Below are 20,818 nucleotides of genomic sequence, written 5' to 3'. Positions count from 1 at the left end.
TCCTCCCCTCTTTCCATTGTCCTTCTCATTGCAAGGCAAGCGACAGACCTCGTTACACACATCCACAGGAACAACTCCGAGCTCTGCTGTGGAACTGTTCTGTAACTTTGGGCAAGTGACTGACACTCTGCTTTGTTACCGCCGGCACGCAGCGCTGGCAAAGTACCTTTTGCAGCTCTTGGCGTCATATGAAGCTTTGGTGGCTGTAACTGAGATGAAGAGTTAGGTCAGTACAAATCCTCACTCGTGCTTCCTTACATTAGAAAGACAACCTTTCACCGACAGAGCTGATATCGTGAAAACCCTACAATTAAACACATTTACTGATACGCACTCAACAGGATGGATAACACTGACGTGACGTGCCTACAGTCCATGACTGACCCAGGAATACAAACCCCCAATGCTACCAGCACAGCGATGTTTTAGTCAGGTCTGCCACAGGGAATTTTAAAGTAATATCGGCACCTGCCAAGCAAAATTCAACCAGGACAATCAACAACAAAATTTTGAATAAAATTTATAGTCTTCAGTAAGTGATAGACAAGTATCTCACAGAATTATCAAGTATATTATAAGGAAAAGTCAATAAAAATAAGCAGTGACGAGTTAAGATGATCCTTTGTGAAGGAATATAGCCTATGAAGGACAACTTGGGGATTATTTCAGCTAAAACCAGGGATCTGTGCAACAGAACAGAGGCCTTTGGATTCTGGTGAAGTGGCTGTTCATGCCTCTTGAGAGGCTCAAAGGGACTAAACAGAAGATATTTTGTAAGTCACTTCCCAGCTCCACTACCATGCACGAGCAGGGCATCTTAGCAAACCATGATCATCCCCACTTGGCAGAAAATTTGCGAAGACCAGTTGAGGGGTCTCCAAGCCAGCCAGCTGCATCTAAGTATTGTATAATGCCACTCTTGGCTTCCGCTCAGACCACAAGAGCATTTAATTTAAGAGAGCAGATGGAGAGCAGAGAATAAAAGCAGACAGTTTCCTACACTTTAGAAAAGACAGAGCTACAACATAATCAGCGAGGTCAAAGATATTTCACTAAAAGCATGCTCCTAACATTTGACCTCAATAACGCCAGATTGAAAGATAAGTTCGCTTTCGAGGCTTGGTCAGATTCACGAAGACAATGAAAATCACCATAAATAGGCGCAGAAGTAAATTTTGAAGCAAAACTGCCTGAACATAGAGCGAGGTTCTCTGAAAAGCCTCATCCACTCACTCAGTACCCAATTAATTGGCTGGAGCAGGGATGTACCAAAACAGTCACAGTACATCACACTAATTAAATTAATCTGAAAAGCATTACTTCCATTGTTCTCCCTTTTGGTGAATGATGTCATCTCACTGGGCCTCTATTCCCCAACCTGCAAACAGCATTAATAGTATTTATTTTGCACAAGGTGTGATATGAGATTCTGCTTATTACCTGTCTGTGTGTGGCTCTGAAATCTGCACGCAATGAGTTTTTCAGCATGCCAGTCACATTTTCTCCTTTGGTATCTCCCAGGCACATTTTGTACCTACTAACCCCACCAATCAATCTGGTGTGCCTCCCCGTGTCAAATATCTTAAAGGTGTCCGTGTCCATCGCTTCCTGTGTGCGACTGCTCATTGCATCATCGCCTTAGAAGGAGGGAGGGGGGAGAAACCCCAGTACATTTGTCTGACAAGATTTAGCCACACTGGCTGATTTTTATCAACTCATATTTCTCCCATCACGCTGTGTTCTTATCTCATTTGAATGTCACTAGATTCTTACCTAGCCCGACTGAGGTCAGACTCGCTGGCCTGTAATTTCCTGAGTACGTCTGTGCTGAAGAGGCAGCTCAGCATCTTTGCAAGTGGGTTAGGGACGGATCTAAAGGGTAACATTTTGTGAGAAACAACGCTAGGTGATGGCATTCATTTAAGACAGATCTATGCTACAAGCTACACATGCTGTTGCCCAACTTCCTACCATCTGTACACCAAACTTTCAGCTTTATGTTAAATAGACATTAATCCCATGCTTGTATACTTAGATGGAGGCATGAAATAACACATATGTTGCTCTTGAGGTGTGCTTCCCCCCTCACAATTTGTGCTTGTGACTGTAATGGAAATATATATTAAAATTTATGTTTCTGTTCTTGTATTTGGCTTTTTGATGCCACCCACAATTCCCAGTGCCTGCATATTCTGGCTTCTCACATCCCACTTGTCCGCTGTGCTTTGAATGCTGCCTGCTACTTAAAGTCCAGCTGGCCACCATTTAACCCTTAACTTTCAAGATCCTCTCCCAGGCTCTCTTAATCAGCCCTGTTCAGCTCCACAGCCCGGACAGGATACTGCAGAGAATCCCTGGGAGCACTCAGGGGCTGGATGCGACCAGATGCCAGCACTGCCAGGAGAAAACAGCCAGCACAGTAACCACGGTTCTCACTCTCCACCTGCCCTGCCATGAAGGGCTCACCTCACCCCTTTGATTCCTCAGCAGTCGAATTTTAGTGGAGAGACTAAAGCAGAGGGGAGTGGGGCAAACATCTGTGGAGCACCAAGCAGAAGGTCCTGAGCAGGCTCTGATGCTGGGAATCAAAGGTCAGCACATGCCTGGGGGTTACTTTGCTAAAATCCGACAAAAGCCTGAAAGCAAAGGGCTTAAAACCCAAACACACGTAGGCAGCACTCAGAGAAGCTAAGAACCACCCGCAGAGGCTGTAGTTATCCTGGTCACTGCGGGGGATACCTGACAGTCACCTTTAAACATCAGCACAGAGAAAAGTCTTCCAGCCCGTCGCAATAAGTGCCGAGCTGTGGGGGTGGTGCAAAGGCTCTGCGTGTTTCCTGGAGTTATCTCGAAGCGAAAACACGCGCGAGCAAAGGGCACTTACTAGCGCAGCCATTCCTTGTGTCCTTCAACTATGGTATCCCCTTTACGCCACACTACTGCCTGCTTTTCCCAACAAAACCAAAAAGATCAGCACTCTTTTAGGCTCCTATGATACACTGAACACATTAGGCCTACAAAGCTCCTATTCTGCAAAATCTCTGCAAGCATGCAGACAGATCCAGTAACATTCACCATGTCCTGCATGTGCATTGCAAAGCAGCGCACCCAGCACTGCCAGACCAGTGCATGCCTCGTGCCCTTCGACCCACACAAACACAGGAGCAGTATCCTACTGGCACTAAGGTGCATTGGTGCCAAGAATTTGGGTTTGGTCCAAGAGAGGAAAAAAAATCAGTGGGTTCCCTCTTAGGTCAGTCACTTCACGAAACTACTCTGGAAGGCTCTCCATTTCATTTACAGCTCCAAAGGATGACTTTCTCAACACTTTTAGCTCTTTCAGAGGTCACCAAGGGAGTGTGGCGCTCAGTCACAGAAGGATGCTGTACATCATGTTTCAGTTTGCAAATGCCACATGGCCATATGACAAATCAAGCATGTTTCAACACACGCAAATGCGTGCACGGAGATCTGTGTTTTTGTAAAAGGATCCACAGGCATGAAATCACCCGACAAGAAATATAACCTCTGTAGTGGTAAATAAGACTTCATCTTTAGGAATTATGGACTGGATTCTCAAATGACATAAATCAAACACAGCTCTAAGCGACACCAAAGGAACAAGATATAGTGGCTGGCAAAGGGTTGTAACATGAAAGCAAAGAAAGAGGAAAACATGTAACTAGAAAACTGGTTATTGTTCAATCTCCTTCCTTCCCAGCCCCATATCACATACAGATGTTATAAATAGCAACTCCTCTCTTCTTTGAAAGCCACATACTTGTGCTCTTCCCAGCCCTACCCGCTCATCCCACAAGAACTGGAAGTTAGCTACCAGCTTGAAAAAACACCGCAAGGTGCTATTCTCCTTCGCATACAGCTCGTGCTAACTCCTATCTTCACAAGCTACGGAAGGATCCGTACATTGCTGCTCAGAACGTCATGGAAAAACAGGCGAACTTGCATCAGCCCCTCCGGCGTCTCTCCCAGCTCCGCATGCTTGCCAGCCCCGAGAGCAGCGGTGCCAGGATGGGCTGTGCGCTGAGCCCTTTGGCACAGACGAAGCCGCCGGCCTCAAACCAGGCAGGAGTGTCGACCGGCCATTTCACACTCTGGAGTGAAATCCTTCAATTTGTGATTTATTCTAATGTTCAAAGTTTACTTTGAACACATGCAGGCTCAATACCTTACCAAGTTATTTTACTTTAAGAAAACACATGGCAGATTAATTTCCATTAGAAATTTATCAATTTAAATAGATCTTTGGCTGGACTTTCCAATTGTTCCTCATTAATATTCCCTTTGAGATCTATCAACTTCCTTTGCTACTACCTAGCTTTTCTGCATTAGAATATAAAAGTAGTATTTCAAGGGAAAGTCCGTTTTGCATGCAGAGTAATTATATACCACTTGTTTATCAGGCTTAATTTCTAAACCAATTTTTCCTCCTCCTCTCCAACGGACTGTCAGGCCAATAACTTTCTCCCCTTATCTTCCTACTCATACTGCTCTTTGGCACTGGTGTAATTTCTTTCCCATATTCCTTTACTCTGTGGCTTGATAGTTTTTAATGAGCTTTTCACACCTGTGGGTTTATCTAGCATTAATTCTCTACCCTCGGTTCCTCTCCCTGTTGTACAGATCAGGTTTAACCACATTGTAATCAGCAGTCCTCCACTAGCATAAACCCAGCACAAAGATTATGGTGCCAGGCTTTGTTTTCAATATAAAACTGTGTCCATCATGATTAAAAGACAGTGCCTTGGCGACTGGTGCACAAGCTAGTTCGGTGCCTCGATCAGGTTCCTAGCAGACAATTTTCCCGAATCACAAACCCACTTAAAAAGCACTTTGTCATGGGAGGGCTGTTGGCTGAACAGAACTGAAAATTGGGCTCCCCCTCATGAAGCTGCCTCTGAGGCAAAGCTGCTGGGTCTCATGATGTTAGTGCATCAGGGAAAAAACTTAGCAGCTACAGCCCATCGGGGAGGCGGGTGAAACCTGGACATCCCCAGCAGCAGAGCTCGTGCTTTTCACAAGCGCCACGTTCCAGGGAGAGCCAACGGAGAAACTGGGACATGACTTTCAGTTTGACAGGGAAGGTGTCTGCTGACAATGAATGAGCCTCCCTGTGACTTCCAAGCTTTATTGTTGTTGTTGGGAGGGGGGGAAGACAAATTTGAAGTGCCATGGAAATAGAAGTACCCCATCACTTCATTTTATCCTGTCACTCTGAACAAATACAGCGCTTGTTTTTAAGACTACTTTTCAGATGGCCATATGATTTCTGAACAAAAAAACGACAGTGCTGAGCACTGACAGAAAAATCACTGCCTCTAGTTATTATCTAGTCATATGGAAAATATTTGACTGAAGAAATAAAGTCCTTCATTGGAGAGCTTGAGTGATAAGCTGCAGGCAGAAAAGGCAGAATCAAATCAGTGTCAAACCTACATTCGCTTCCAAGACATGTGAGCGTCCTACTTGAGCTCAGTAGAAGTCATTTTGCCAACAGGCTTTGAGCCTGTTGAAAAGCAGTAGGAAGTACAATAAAAGGAAAAAGAGGATTTTTCAAATCAAGCACTGCAAAGTACCCGAAGATGCCTACAACCTGCCCTGAGACTACAAACTCAGCAACAGCCAAGAAGCAACATACAGTGATTATACCCTAGGCTGGTGCTACAAGGAACATCTGATCATTCCTAGCAGGTTGAGTTCTTGGTGGCAAAGTCCTGCAGGTTTTGCACTTCTGCAGCTATACGTTGCTTCCTAGGATATCTCCGCTTTCCCCCCAATCACGGTTATAGACCTCACAGTGTTAACATATCTCAGAAATGACTTTATGGCAAACAGGTTTTCTCCCTCAGCTTTCTGTCGTATTGCAGCTAAACCAAAGTACGATGGCTACACACCACGTCTTCATGTCTCAACCCTGCTCCCTGCTTACCAAACTCCCTGCAGAGCAAGACCAGACAGACACTGGGTTCCCAAGGTATCTAGGGCATCGCAACATTTAACAGGCTGTATTTTAAACACTGTGCACTGAACCAGGAAGAAAGAACTTACCTCCAGCTGCAGGCATGAGAGCTATGCTAACATTGGTGCCAAAAGTTTTAGGTGTGAGTGACTGGTACCTGAACACCGCACCTTGCCTCTTCATTATGAAAGGAAGCTCTTGGACTGAAGCATCATTTTATTAAGCTGCACATAATGCGCACTGTAGTACATACAGCAGCACAGTTATCATGCTCTATTTCACAGCATTAAAATGAGCTCTTCTCCAAGCAGGAGGAATCTTCCTATCAAAGATTCAAACACTTCCACGCTGCCAGAAGAGATCCTTTAAATTTTGATATGCCTCTAAATAGTCCAAGACTTTACAAGTCGCTATGGGAAAGTGTATCAGGCTATTCCCTGAGACAGGCAGAATTCTCCAAAGAGTCCAAGCGAGCAGCAGTTTTGAAAACCTCGACATGGCAGACTTTGCACAGAGCCTGGCAGCGATCTGTGCAGTAGAGAATGCATTTCAAATGAAGCAGTGCTTCTCTACCCGAATACAGAAATACAGCAGTAAGAAAGGGGAAAAAAGGGATCCCTGAGACTGACTGTGCATGTAAAGCAGCTTTCACATCTGAACAAACTCAGAACACGTATGAGACTTCCCCAGCGGCACACGGGACGCACACAGAGCAAACGCCCTTCTATCCTCAAGTACTTACCTGTCCTAAATCTTGTTTCTATTACTGATTTACACAAAGAGTTTTTGGGTTCTCAGGCCGAAATTCTCCACTAGAGACATAGGAGTGGGCAACAGAGCCTAACGGCACCCTCTGCCCAGCCAACGCGTCCCCGGTTCCGCCGGGGAGCAGCACGGGCACTGCAGCCTTTGGTACTGTAGGGTACCACGGCCGCCAGCAGCAGTACTTAGGGCATGGAAAGCCTGGGCAGAAGCTGAATAAAACATCCTCTTAAACGAGGTACAAAGCTTCCTTAAATCCTTATCAACACAGGACACAAAATGCCAGGTCATCTACATGGAAGCACTGTCAAAATCTGCGTAGCAGGGAAGAGCATTCCTATCCTACAGTGCTGTTCTGCCACTGGGCTTCACCTTCTCCCTTAAAACTTGATTTCTCCCTCTCCTACCCTTAACTATAGCCTAGCTCACACCACGTGTTCGCTGCAGAAGCTATACATACATCTCCTCTCAGAAGCTGGCCAAATTGATTGTACTCTCCCAAGACACGGTGCTCTGTCCTCTCAGCACGGAAACGGCAAGGCACACGCAGTAACCAATACCAGAGTGCCATCTATAGCCATTTCACATGGCTCTGCAGCAAAGCGGAGCAGAAAATGGACACGCATGCTCATTCCCATTCCTGGCATTAGGAAACAGAGAAACTTCTGTCATTAAGGTCTGGAGAATAAGAGAATTTAATCACAGCGAAAGATGTAACTGTAGCTTCCCCAAGAGAGGCTTTACTTCTCCCACAGCGAGAGGCGGTGTGCGAGGAATAAAACCCCTCTCCCCTGAAAAAGAGAGGCAGAGCACATGCATACAGCCCACTGCTTTCTGCTGAGGTGGCCTGAAGCCAGCTTATAAAACAGGCTTGTTACAGCTATAAGAATACATCTTCTCATTTCTTACTGTGTGAAAAGATGCTACAACAGATTTGCATTTTTAGGGCCAGGAAAAAGCACAAAGCAAAAAGAGATGGAAAGGGCACTCTCCTCTCAATGAATATCCCAGGACTGATAAACGAGCCACCTCCGCCAGCTCTTTCCAGGGAAACGGAGTTCCTGGGGACGTGTTTCACAGCGGTGCGGAGCTGACCCCTCCGGACAGAAAGGCTTATGGCTAATCCTGGCAATGCAGCATGAGGAAACAGGCTTTGACTAGGTGATGTGGAGATGGCATCCTTGTCCCCTCTGCTCCGTGGAGTCAACCCATCCTAGCTGCGGCCAGCCGGTGCATACAGCCGCCCTCCTCGGGCACTCCCAAGCACCAGCACTGCCAGGCACAGAGAGATCTGTCAGTGGCACTCTGCCGATTCCCTCCGCCATCCCTTCGGGGTCACAACACAACCCCCTCCGTGTCAGTAATTACAGGCTCCACCGCATGCTTGGCTGAAATGGAGAATACATCCAAAAGAGCCCAGCCAAACAAAACCCCAGCACTTCAGACAGCCCTGCCTACACACCCCAACCAAAGCAAAGCGCTGTCAGGTGTCTGCTGGCTTCTAGTGTCAGGATCTGCCAAGGAACAGCTACACAGCTCTTCCAGGGGGTGCGTTCAGCATTCCAACCCAGCCATGCTCCACCTAGGAACACAGAGAGAATCCTGATGCCAGGAACTCAGCTCTTCCAAAGATCCTCTGACCCTGTGCTACCGTGGGTGTCTAACAGGGTTCCTCTGCACCCTTCAAGGGACCACCCAGATGTTTGTTGTTACTCAGTGAGCTTCTACCAGCTCCTGTGGCCCTGCTGCGGGACCACACGTGCACCCACCATGCCTGGCAGACCACACACGAGAGGAAGAGGCCGCTCCTCTTCATCACAGAGCTGCCTTGTGGGAAGGTTCACCATGAATACACTAGTCAGTGTAAGTGCACAAGTAAACAGGCTGCTCCTTTTTAGACTTGCTGGTTGGTAGCATCTTGTGGATTGGCAGTTCATTTATTAAGGTTTGGGGTTTACACATGCCACTGGCAAGGATCCACAACTAGGTCACCACAGAAGCTCAGTCTTGCCTAACTGGTAGGTAGAGCACAGAGCAGAGTTTACACGTGAGCAGTGATGGAGAGATGTGCAGAAATCGCTGCTGAAGTGAAGACAGTTCACCAGTACTGGTCATGCTTTAGAGAGCTGGTCTGGGAAAAATTCAGGTAAGAGAGTTAAAATTAGACCAAGCTGCACACAAAGCTACAAAACAGATTTTACTTACTCTGGGGGAAAGCAACATTTTTCACTAAGGACTTGATGAGCAGTTGTGGGTTGAATTTTCTTTTTCTTTTTTTAAAGCAGGTTGATGATGAAAAATCTCAGAACAGTATGACTATCATGAGAATAATTTCTAAAGCAGGAAGCATGACAGCCCCACACCCACAACAGCAGAAGCAGCTGCCACATGCAAGTTGTCAGCCACACACTGCAGGTCGGATCCTGCATTACTTAACACTACTTGGAGTTCTGACATTGTCTTCAATGCAGTGAACTGCACAACGCAGAATGAGCTAAAAGCCGAGTGTAAGAGAGGAAAAAACAAGTGTGCAGTATTACCCAAGTCAGAAGGTATTTCACAGCCCCATGTCAAAGCAGGAAGCCCAGCCTGAGCAGAAGTACCAGGACCACCACCACTTACCACCAGGATCCGCAGCATTAAGAAAGGATCCTACCACCGAGAAATAACAGTAATTAAAACAACCTCTAACCTCATCTGAAGTTCCCCACAACATGACTTCAGTGCCTCCCAGATTCTACATGCTGCAAGAGAAATTTCTTCTTGATGCTAAGGGGAGAAAAAAAAAAAAAAATCAGAGCAGGTTGTTTCAATTTTATCTGGAACATTTCCACCTGCCCACCTCTTTTCTGCACAAAGCCTCTCCAAGTTCAGTGGAAGTCCGTGGCTGGCTTTAAGCACAGGCAACATAGGAAGCTGCTGGGTGTCAGAAAGATTTCCATAGCCCCTTTGCCTCGGCTACTGTAGTGGAAAGCCAGACCCACTGCTGCTAGCTGGGAAAGGATTGGGAGCAAGGGCAGCTGACTGTAGTGGTGAACCAGCAGCAATCACAGCCTCCGACCCTGCTGTTCCTCAGGGTGAGCAAGCACCAAAGGCAGCTCTCCGGGAAGGCATCTGTGGCAGCATGGCCCAGATGGGGAAGCGTTCTGCCTGCATTTGAAAAATGAGAAGTTGAAAAAGCTTGGAGCAAGTAACTCTGCCTTACAAAATGGCAAAAAACAACTGGCAGCATCCCATGGTCCCTGAGCACGGCAGCATCTCCCTTGCTTGCAGGGACTCCTGAGGAGAAGAGATCCTGTCTTTTACAGAGGTCAAAGCAGCTGTTCCCAAAAAACCAACCCATAGCAATGCCAGAGCCCCCATAGCCTGCCTCACGCTGTGTAAACAGCAAAAGCAGATCGGGGGGAGGAAAAATAAGGGGTCGTAATGATTGTTCCAATTTGGGTACTGCTGTGTGCGCAAAATTCCTGGTTAAAATTCAATTATCCCCACGGACAGCCTGGCATTACCGTTGCCTTTCCCGACTTTGGCACAGTCTGGCTGCAGGCAGGTGCCCATCAGCCCACCATCCGCCTCTGCTGCTGCGGGGGTTACTGTGTCGCAGAGCTCTCGGGTCTGAGCCGAGGGCCCAGCACACGGTATGGAATATGCCAAGATATTTTCAACGGAGAGAGCTTTCAGTGCTGTAAGGAACAGCCTTTCTTTCCACACATTAGCACATTGAAATCTGTACAGCAAGCCTGTCAAACAAAGCAGCTGCTCTCTGGCTCTCCTACACCTCTCCTCAGATGGAAGAGCTTCAATTATGTGGCGTGCCTGCAGGATCCAAGAGTTCCAAGAGCTGCTGCCGTACCGCGTACTTGAACGCTGTGCCTTCCTCTAGGCACTGTGTAAGGAGATCTGATGTACCAGCCTGTTGGTTTTCACGCGGTGGCTCAATGCAAAGGGTTGCCCTCGGAGTTTGCTCCTCGCAGCAGGGGTGTAGGAGTACAAAACCACAAAGTTATTTACTCCCTCCCTCCCCCTACATTTTCAGACTGACAAGTTACAGAAAATATTTTCTAGGGGAATATAATCAACTATAGAAAAAAAAAGTAATTAAGAGTAACTGCGATGTCCAATTTGACTTAATTTCACACAAGAGCTCTAAGGTATTTACATACTTAAAATCTTTAGACTACCATGACCATGTCCCATGATTTTCAGAAGGAAGCATGGAACATCCTTCCCAAAATAAGAGTCAGGAACATTTGTAGCCCAACTCAACTGCTGCTTAGATACCACAGTAATGGTCGTGCTAAAAGACCTAATTAACTCCCACTGATTTCAGAGAAGTCACTAAGTAAGAGCCAAAACAGGTACATCAACATGTTATCTTAACTTGCAGTCACCTCCTGCTTTTCTCAGTCACTCTGGCAACATATCAATTATCACAATACTCAGATTAGCTCCTGTTTCTAAACAAATACTGGGAAGGTGAATCTTTTCCCCTAAAACATTCTGCAGTATAATTGGCAACCTGTACTAAATGCTCATAATCCGGAGACATCTTCCAGAAAAGAAATAAAGCTAAGGAGCTGTCGGTTCAAACTGTCAAATCTAAACTACCTGACAGCATATTGAACCTTTAAGTTGAGAGCAAAAGACACAGACACTCACATAGGTCTGTCATCAGAAATGTGAGACAGTAGGACAGCACAGAGTGTGGTTTCACATGCACCAGAAATGCATCAGCAAAGCAGCACAGAGGTGTAAGGTAAGATTTCCTGCAAGAGTATTTGTTACTCTGAGCCTGATTTTTATAGTCATCCCACATACTTCCAGTAACCTAAAGAGATCACGAGATTAGAGGGCCTGCAGCAATGCACTTAAGCATTTACCTGGCATGCTTTGACACAGAGAATAAATGAAAAAGTAATCTAGTTTGGCACTTGAGAAATTATCCTGCTGCAGAGCTAGCAGGATGAAAGGAGGAGCCAGCAGGCCTCACTCAAGTGCCAAAAGTCCATGGGTAGTATCACACATCATCTGCGAGGTGCAGCGCACATCAGGAAGCTAGTCAGAAAAAGGGCGTACGACATCCAGAGTCAAGGCTGGCAACCGACGCGGGATAGCTCCCCACCGCACACGAAACCCGCTCCCTGCCCCGCGTCAGCCTGTATGCCGCAGGCTGCTGACATATTGGCTTACATGCTCTTAGGGAACAAACTGAGTCATGCTGCTAAGACTTGAAAATAAACGGGTTGTTTAAAAAAGCCCTGCATTCCGCAGGCAGTACATCCAGTCTCGCAAAGCCGAGGCTGACGATACGTACCCGCTTGCCCATTTTGCCCCCAAGATTACCGCAGCGCACCGACACCTTCCTGCATGCAAAACGCAGCTGTGGAACAGAGAGCTACATGCACTCAACTTTAAGAAAAGAGTTAAGCCTTTTCTTAAAGGCCTCTTTATTTTTCAACTCCTTCCAAACATAAATTAATTTAAACAAATCAGATGCAAAACACCTGCATTTTAAATTAGCATATATTTTACTGTATCAATCACAGCAACCTCATACAGTAAGATACACAAAAATAGAGCATGGTATCACTTCAATTCAACACAGTTTTGTACTACAGTATCCATGACATAAATACACAGGACTTTTCTTTTTCAAAGCAATTGTAGTCCCTGCTATGTTCACCGTAAAAATTACGTGGCATCACAGTTGTAGTTATTCACTGTAGTGTGAGTAGCCATGTGGAAATTGAACTCGTGAACCAGAAGATAACACTGTATAGCAGCCAAACAGGCGTGACACTTCAGAAGGTGAACAAAAACAAAATAACCACCAAAATGAAAACCACCCTTGGACTGGATTTTAATAGTAAAATTGCTTTTAAATTCTTCACTATATACATAACGTATCTACATTTGTGTCTTATTTATATATATATATATATTTATAAAAAAAACGTACAAGAGTTTGAAAACCTTAAAATCGTTCACCTAAGCAGTATTCACCCCAGCCTTCAGGGTCAGCAAGGCAATACTTGCCCATGACGCTATGTTCAGGAGCAGCCCCTCGATTCCGAAGTCTCCCTGACGGCTAAACACACACCGTTCACTTTGTTTCTTAGTGCAAACTGTACAGTAACTTACTGTTCTCAGCCCTCTGTAAGACTCTGGTTTCATCTTATTTCCATAATACTTCCGACACCCATTTATGGCTAAAATTATTTTAGCTATTTTACAATGTTAGCCTATAGAGTTTCCCCCTCTACCTACCTCAAGCCCTCCCCCCACCCACGAAGTGTAAGACAAACAATCATTCATGCATGTTTCTGTCACACAGGGATCAATGGACATTTAAGTTCAGAAGCCTAGACTCTAACAGTGCTTAAAAAAACCCTAAGTGGATCATTTTAGTGCAAGGTGGACTACATAGTTTACATCTCAGCTAGAGTTCTTTACAGATAGTGTAAACACATTTAATTTTGCACATCAGATTAGGTTGCCTGATAACTTTGTTCTAACTAGCTAGTTGGAATAAGGAAGTTAGAAGGATTCTTATGGGTGTCCTTTTACTCCAAAACTAAAGCCTATTCAAAATCAGGTGTTGTTTGGGGGTCAAACTGTACAGAGCCTAGCACAACAGAGCCCTGGTTCTCAGCTAGGGTTCCTAGGTGCTACAGTAATACAGATAAACATTATTATCCCATTCACATCCATAACTGATGGGTTTACTTTAACAGGAGTCACAAATGAGCTCTGATTTTCAACCAGGCCAGTGCTTCACTTGCTGGACTACACTACGGACTTCACAGTGAATTTGGAAGCAAGCGTAACATTTATACTTACAATTTCCATAGCCACAAAGGAAAAGCGTGCACTGAGAACCAAAACCCTGCAATAACCCTGCAATTCTTGGACAAGACTCCACTCAGCCTAGTGGTAGCCTTATCAGAGGGGGTGGGGGAAAGTCAGATTACAAACAAAAAATGATCAGAGCCAAGAACATCAGTCTGCCACAGTGACTATAATAAGCTATGAAATACAGTACAAGGAACAACAAAAATTCACCTGAACAAATAACCCAGAGAGACTTCATAGTTATAATGATTTTACCACTTTTAAGAACTCAACATATTAAATATTTATTAAAAATAAACTGTTTCCAGATTACCTATTTACAGTACAAAGAACAGTACTTAATACATGTGCAACAGAAAGTAAAGAAAATTAGTACTCATCTGGAAGGACAACACTCGAGGTGTAATTTCAGCGACATGAATGCAGGTTCACCTTTTAAAATACCACACAGTAAAAACCAGTAGGATGACATTGGCAACACCAGAAAATAAAGCACATACTGTCCAGATTGAGACGATATAAGCTTGAGATAAACAACCAGGAGATAAGGGGAGAAGGAAGAAACATAAAGACAAAAGGAAGAGACGCTGTGGTGTTCGCATTTTGGAGATCAAGAAATGCAGACACGCTTCAAAAAAAAAAAAAAATAGTCCTTGTTGGCAAAACAAGCCACTCGCGTATTTCTTGCACATTTCAAAGTCATAATTTATCAAAAAACAGCAGTAGCTTCCTTACTCATAGAAAATGAGACTCTTAATTCTCAGGTTTTATTTTCAAGCCCTGCATGGTTTTGTTCGGGCAAGGAGATGACTGCAATGTAATAGAAACGTGCGATGTCGCTTTTCTAAAATGCAACAGCTGCCAAGTTTTAATGAAAAAGGTGCTCTTCTCCCCCATTTAAATTGAAAAATAATGATCATTTAGGAGTTACCTAAATTATAGCAGCATGAAATCTAATGTATCTGCAGCATCTGTGAAGCCACAAAAATCAAGAACTGGCACCTGATCACTGAACCATGGTTCCAAATATTTGGACATGTCATTTTTTGTAAGAGGTCAGTGTATTTTCTTATCAGTGAAGTCAGTACATTAGTTAGAATAGCCCTTTCCCCTCCCTCTTTCCTTCCCCTCCAAAACGGACTAATCGAGTCTATCTATAAACTACATGGGACAGCTGGGACGATTTATAATTTAGCTGATTGTTAGGCATGAATCTGTGAAGCTCGCTTTTTCTACAGCAGGGATCGTAATAGTAAGCATTGAGGCAAGTGTCACAGGAGACTTTTGAGCAAAACGTGCAAGTGTTTGCCGCTCCAGACCGGTTGCAAAAGCCGCAGCGCGAGGTGCCTGAAGGTTTGGATTTTGAACCGAACGGAGCAGCTCTCTCTTGACTCTGAGTCTGTGACGTGTACTGAGATTTCTCCCTTAAAGCAGACGCAGGAGACAAGCCGTCATTTGGAAGTGGTTTGATTGAATAGGTGCTCTGTTTCACTGCTGGGTATTCCTGCCTGGAGTTGAACAGATTGTCACACTTTTGGCAAACCGAAGTGCCACAAGGTACGCCACAGTTTTGGCACTTGAGGGAAGCTGTCTCTTTGGCTAGGTGGGTGCGTTTGTGGTAAACAGGGTTGGCATCACTTTTTAACACCCATACATCAGGCTTAATAGCTTCTTGTCTTTTAAAATTTAACATACTTCTAGAATCGGGATCAGTATATAAATCTAAGTCCTCTTGAGCAGAAAAATAGGAGCTGTAAGGGACATTTGTTCTTAGCATGCCATTGTGATGAGATGAAGTTGGCAAGAATTCATCTGAACACCCGTGTGGGGAGCTTGACATTGTCAGAAGAGAGGGCGATGGACGGATAATTTCATCTTTAATGTCATCATCTGCATCAACTAAAATTGGTTCTTTCCTGAGACTCAGTGAGCTCATCAAAGGTGGCTTCTTACTCTCCCAATAATTATCGTAGGTGTCCACTGATTTAGAAGGCTTGCTCACCTTTGGCTTGAAATAATCTTTAGAGGCCCGTTCGCTCGCCGATTTCTGCAGTACCATCCGCGCCATGGAAGTGTTTAAGTTCTCTTTGCACTCTGCACGCCGTTTCATGGCTTCTGAGCAGCCTCTAACGTCTTCATTGCTATTTTTCCGTTCATTTATGACATCAATCTCTGAATAACCTTTTTCCTTCACTTGCAAGTGAATTTCAAGAAGCTGCTCACATTCCACTTTGGCCAGAAAGAGTTCAAACGAAATCATTTTCACTTGAATGGCATCAACCTGCTCTTTGAGCTTATACATTGTTCCCAGTTCTTGGACATAGCCCATGTAGTTCAAAATCTGCCTGACATCATCTTCAGTTAGAGCAGACTTTACATAATAAACAAAGGGTCCAGTGTAGGTCTAAGGGGGGTGGGGGGAAAATAAAAGGAAAACTAGGTTACAAATTCAGTGGTGGACTAGATGTTCAGATAATTCAGTGACAGATACTATATAATTAAACAGAATAATAGTGACAGTGAACACACGCAATTCCCATGGCAAGATGAACTCCATTTCTGCATCCCTCCTGTTCAGCAGATGGAAAATCTGCATGAGGCAAATTCAAAGTAGGAGAGTTTTCATTCAAATTGAAATCCTGATTAGCATAATGCCCTCCCTGTTGATTTAAATCACTATGCTATACACTGACATTAACTTTTATGCACATCAGGCACGTTTGCATTTACAAGCAAGTCTACCAGAAAGCTAAAAGGCAGAGATTTCATGTATTGCCCCTGGACCGGGGATAGCTATAGAGAACAGAACTCAGGACGCCTACAGGAGTACCACAGTCGTCTTCAATTCAGCTTTAAATGTATTTGAGGTAAGCCTTTTTTTGTGTACAATTACTATGCAATATCAGATGTCTTGTTCATTTACTTTTATATTAGGTCAAGAACTCTGACTAAAAAAAGCCCCCAAAACCAAAGGTATGAGTTTGTGCAGGCTGAAATATGCTCAGCACCTGGCATACCTGAGGTATGTTCTTCACCCAGTTCAAGCTGGTTTGGATTGCAGTCAAGAGCAGCCTGCCCATCATGTCTTTGTATAGAACAGGTACTGGATCCACAGCACACAGCCAAAGCCAGAATTGGCAGTGCCTCAAGAGGGATCCTCGATGGATCAGCCAACATTTCAAAGGCCAGAACTTAAGCATAATGATGAGGGATTTATGGAGAGATCTTGAAGAAGGGGAATTTCCCCTTGGGGAAACAGAGAACTCTCAAATATTCTCATAATGTTCAAATTCTCTGCTAAATAGTGAAAGAGTGGCTTCTTAAGAAAAGACAAACAAAAATACCCATCACTAGTGCACACAACCTCCAAATCACTTTAGGCACCTGTGCCAGCAGTGTTTTTATCCAGCTCTCAAGTCTCAAAACCATTCTTCTAAGTCACCTGCAGCACTCATTACTGATAGGCTGCAGCAGTTTTGAACAAACATATTAAGCCAAGAGAAAATAGAAAAACCAACAGCAGAGAACTGACTATCAGACTTCCAGCACCCCAGCCAAGTTCCTACTTTTCCCTCTGAGATCCTGGCATAGGTAAATAATTTGAGAGTACATTAAAATCAGAACTTCATGAATTGAGAACCGACAAGTAAATAAAAGATATCTGGAAGCAATTATTTCAGAGGAGTTCCTTTACCATTTTAACTTGTGGAAACCTCAACAAAGCATTCAGTTGAAAGCATGCATTGGTTGTTAGTAGTTGCGCTCAATTAACAGTTGTGGCATGACAAAAATCAAACTTCGAGTGAGCTTAAACACAACTTGACGGCTCACCCTAGTGAAAGCATCTCCACGTAGAAATTCAGACACTGCAGCAGTGTAGGCTGAACAAAAGCCTTAAATAAGCTCCATTTCATGGTTACATTTTAAATGCAGATAATACTTGTATTGCTGCTCTCGGGATACTCTCACCAGCACAAACTTCACTTATTTTACATAGAAGCTTTCCTATGGCTTTGTTTACCAACTATATATAGACAAACTTATACATCATGCTGATAAATGGGGGGGGAAAAAAAAAGTCATCTTTAAAGGAAATGCACGAAATGTACTGAAAGAAAGAAAAACCAACCACACTCTCACTGTGGTCACAAATTAAAAGTCTTACCTTAATATTTTTGAACTCCTTTTTCCAGGGGTAAAGAAAGAGATTAATTCCAACTGTCTCGAGCATGCTGAATGCATTATGGAGAAAATGTAAACTTGAGGATTTCACAGATCTCAGTGAGTTTTCAGCCATCTCGTAAAATTTTATCAACCGGAATCTATAAAAGGGATCAATTTTGGGAAGGCAAAGTAAGGCTGCCGCTGCCACTCGTAAGTACTCATCATTAATAGGACGCTGCTTGTTGTCAGAGGCATTCAGTTTGCATTCATGGAACTGTACATACTTCCTAAATAAATCGTCTTTGTATTTTGTATCCATTGAAATCAGTTTTATCTCACACTTGGGCAGCTACCTCGTCTCTTTCATGGTTATTCGGCAGTAGGTTGATTATCTGGCATTAAGAATCTTCAGTAATGGCAACTCTTCTGGAATAAAAATTGAAAACAAAGACAAATCATCACAGTTGCATAAATCCCAGATGTCCACAGCATCTGCCTGCCTCACAAGAGTCTGTAAAATGTTTCACAGAGCAGCAGCTCCTACAACAGCCTCTGAAAAAGCACAAGTCTACAGAAATGCTCGTGTCCTGCTTTTCACTGTCATTCTCCACTCCTCTTACAGTTACCCGCTAAAGCAGCACAACAAACCTACATGGAGCAAGGCACTGAGTTTGATACAATAAAGCTGGCATAGGCTCAAACCCGGATTCAGGGTTCCTCAGCTTAGGGAACCCAGGCAAAAGTAACTGGCACCAAAAAACTGAAGGGAGAAGCATGAGTTTTAAGAGCCTCTTCTCTGTGTTTTATTTTGCCCTTTCAGTTCAGGCAACTTACACAAACATTATTTTAATCAGCCACTTCTTTTTTTTCCTCACTGCACAGTGATATAAAGATTTTTTTAAAATCCCACAAAAGTTTCATTTTGCTCAACTTGGGAAAGCATTTACTTTTTCTTTTTCCGCTAGCGGCACAGGACTGCCCACAGACTGAGCAGATTTATTAACTTTGCCTTTTTTTTTCTAACAGTTTCTAGGTCTGTGACTGCCACTGACATTCCACCCGACGGCACAGCCAGGCCATCGCTGTGCCGGGAGAGCTCTGCAGCCATCCTACAGGGAACAAACTACCCCGATCGCTGCAAAGCACAGCCGAAGTTTCGGTTGAACACGGGCAGCTACAGGGAAGATTGTAATCTTTTCAACAAAAAGCTACACGTGCAATTTTTATCGACTTTATTCAAAGAGAGCAAAATCCTCCTGGGTTTACATCATGTACATTTTTGTCTGCAGGGGCAGTTGCTATTATGTACGTCCTGATGTACATTTTCACCTCACTGAGATCACGCACTACACAGAAAACCTTGTGACAAAAAGAAGCTTCCTAATGCTACTTCACCCAAACCAAGGTAATTATCAGGCCAAGGGACTTCACCTCGACTGCCTGAGGAACTTGTGATCAAAATGCAGACCACAGGCTTTGCCTTTACGGACTTCCCAGCTGAGAATCAAAGAGAGGGGAGGCGGGGGAAATCAATGCGCTGTTTCGGTCATAGTCAGTCTCAAACAGCACTTTAGAAAAGCCTTTCCACCCAATATTAATTGCAGCTGGTAGAATACTGATCAATGCCCCCACACACTCCTGTTAAAATGAAAATTGCTGTTAAGAGCAAAATTAACCAAATTAAAGGAGCCATAACACAAAATACAAGGCGGGGGGTGGGGAGAGGGAGGAACACAAACCAAAAGGCCAGGAAAACAAACAAACAAACCATCAACAGCCTAGCAGTTAATATTACTTGATGAAAGGCTGCACTGAATGACAACAGCATGTGGGAAAAGTTAACTAGCAGTTCAATTTCTGCTCAAAGGCACTCCGCTCTCGCTCTTGCCACAATCAAAAATTGCACTGATGTCAAGAGACAAGCTGTGAATCACAGGAAATGTGGAGTTCTAAATTAACATCTGAGCATAAGGAACAGGAGTAAACCCTACCCTCCCCCCAGATCTTTCCTCCTGAAGTTGTGCAAGGTGAAGTCTGTGGACAAAGACAACAGAATGTCTGGTCCTTAGCAAGAAAAGCTCCATGAGAGAATTTTTCAGAGAAAGACCTTTGTCTGGCACATTAGTAATACACCCCCAAGACAAGGAATGACCCCGTACTGGTAAGGAGCTAGATTAACATTTCTTCCACCTCCACTGTTAACAACTGCTAAACAAAAGAGCTTGGTTCCACACACAGACATCAGGATTAGGGAAGTCCCCAGGCGAAAGCCCTTCATTGCGGCCCTGACTGTGACACCCCAAGCCACTACCAGCTCCGATTTTGGACTTGGGGTTTGTACACAAGCCAGAGTTCACGCAGCTGAAAGGCAGAAGACGACACACCAAACGTGCCAGCAAACCTTTGCAGAGCTGCTCCTCCACACGCAGCGCTTTCAGAAGCAAAACATCCCCGTCCCAGGCAGCCCACCCAGTGCCAGGCAGGCTCGAACAGCTAACAACCATGGCTACAAGGCTCAATAAAACCTCAATATGTGAGCAGGCACAGATAAATATAGTTTTAAGAAACACACTGGCTGACAGAACAGAGAAGGTAACAAGGCCATCTTGCTGCAAATTATTGACGGAAAGCCTCAAGATTTCATGGAGATACGTGAATTCTGATGCGAGTCCAGTTTCTGCTAATGAGGCAAGATAACGTTTCTATCCATCTCCTGGGTCAAAACCTCAACTGCGGGAACCAACCGCCCTGGACTGCTTGGCAGGGTACCGTCACGCAAAAACCTTCACAGCAATAGGGGATGAACACAGGGCTGATACAACCTTCTCCGAACCCACACCAAGGAGAGCAGAAATGCCAGGCTTTCACCAAACACTTGAATTAACCCGAATACAAAGGCTATTTAACAGCACAAGAGCACACCGCAGCGCTGTGGAATTTCAGCCCCTGAAGCACGGGAGAAGCAGGGAACACAACACAAAAACTGACGCCAGCTTGAAGCCGTTCCGCTCCCCGGTTCTCACGGAGACACCTGTTGCAGAGACGCCCAGCCCAGCCGGGAGA

General features: G+C 44.5%; 1 protein-coding gene across 1 annotated transcript; it reads right to left on the bottom strand.

Moving 5' to 3' along the window:
* Positions 1–13,859: 13,859 nt before the first annotated feature.
* Positions 13,860–18,178, bottom strand: SPATA2 (spermatogenesis associated 2). Its single transcript, XM_010157338.1, has 2 exons — positions 17,757–18,178; positions 13,860–15,995 (listed from the first exon to the last, which is right to left on the bottom strand). Exons 1-2 carry the CDS (start codon positions 18,072–18,074, stop codon positions 14,742–14,744), a joined length of 1,572 nt encoding a protein of 523 aa, XP_010155640.1. The 5' UTR covers positions 18,075–18,178; the 3' UTR covers positions 13,860–14,741.
* Positions 18,179–20,818: the final 2,640 nt, after the last annotated feature.

The sequence above is a fragment of the Eurypyga helias genome, unplaced genomic scaffold, assembly GCF_000690775.1.
Source record: "Eurypyga helias isolate BGI_N326 unplaced genomic scaffold, ASM69077v1 scaffold49838, whole genome shotgun sequence".
NCBI lineage: Eukaryota > Metazoa > Chordata > Aves > Eurypygiformes > Eurypygidae > Eurypyga > Eurypyga helias.
The sequence above is the reverse complement of the archived record's forward strand: the minus strand, read 5'-3'. Positions and strand labels throughout refer to the sequence as shown.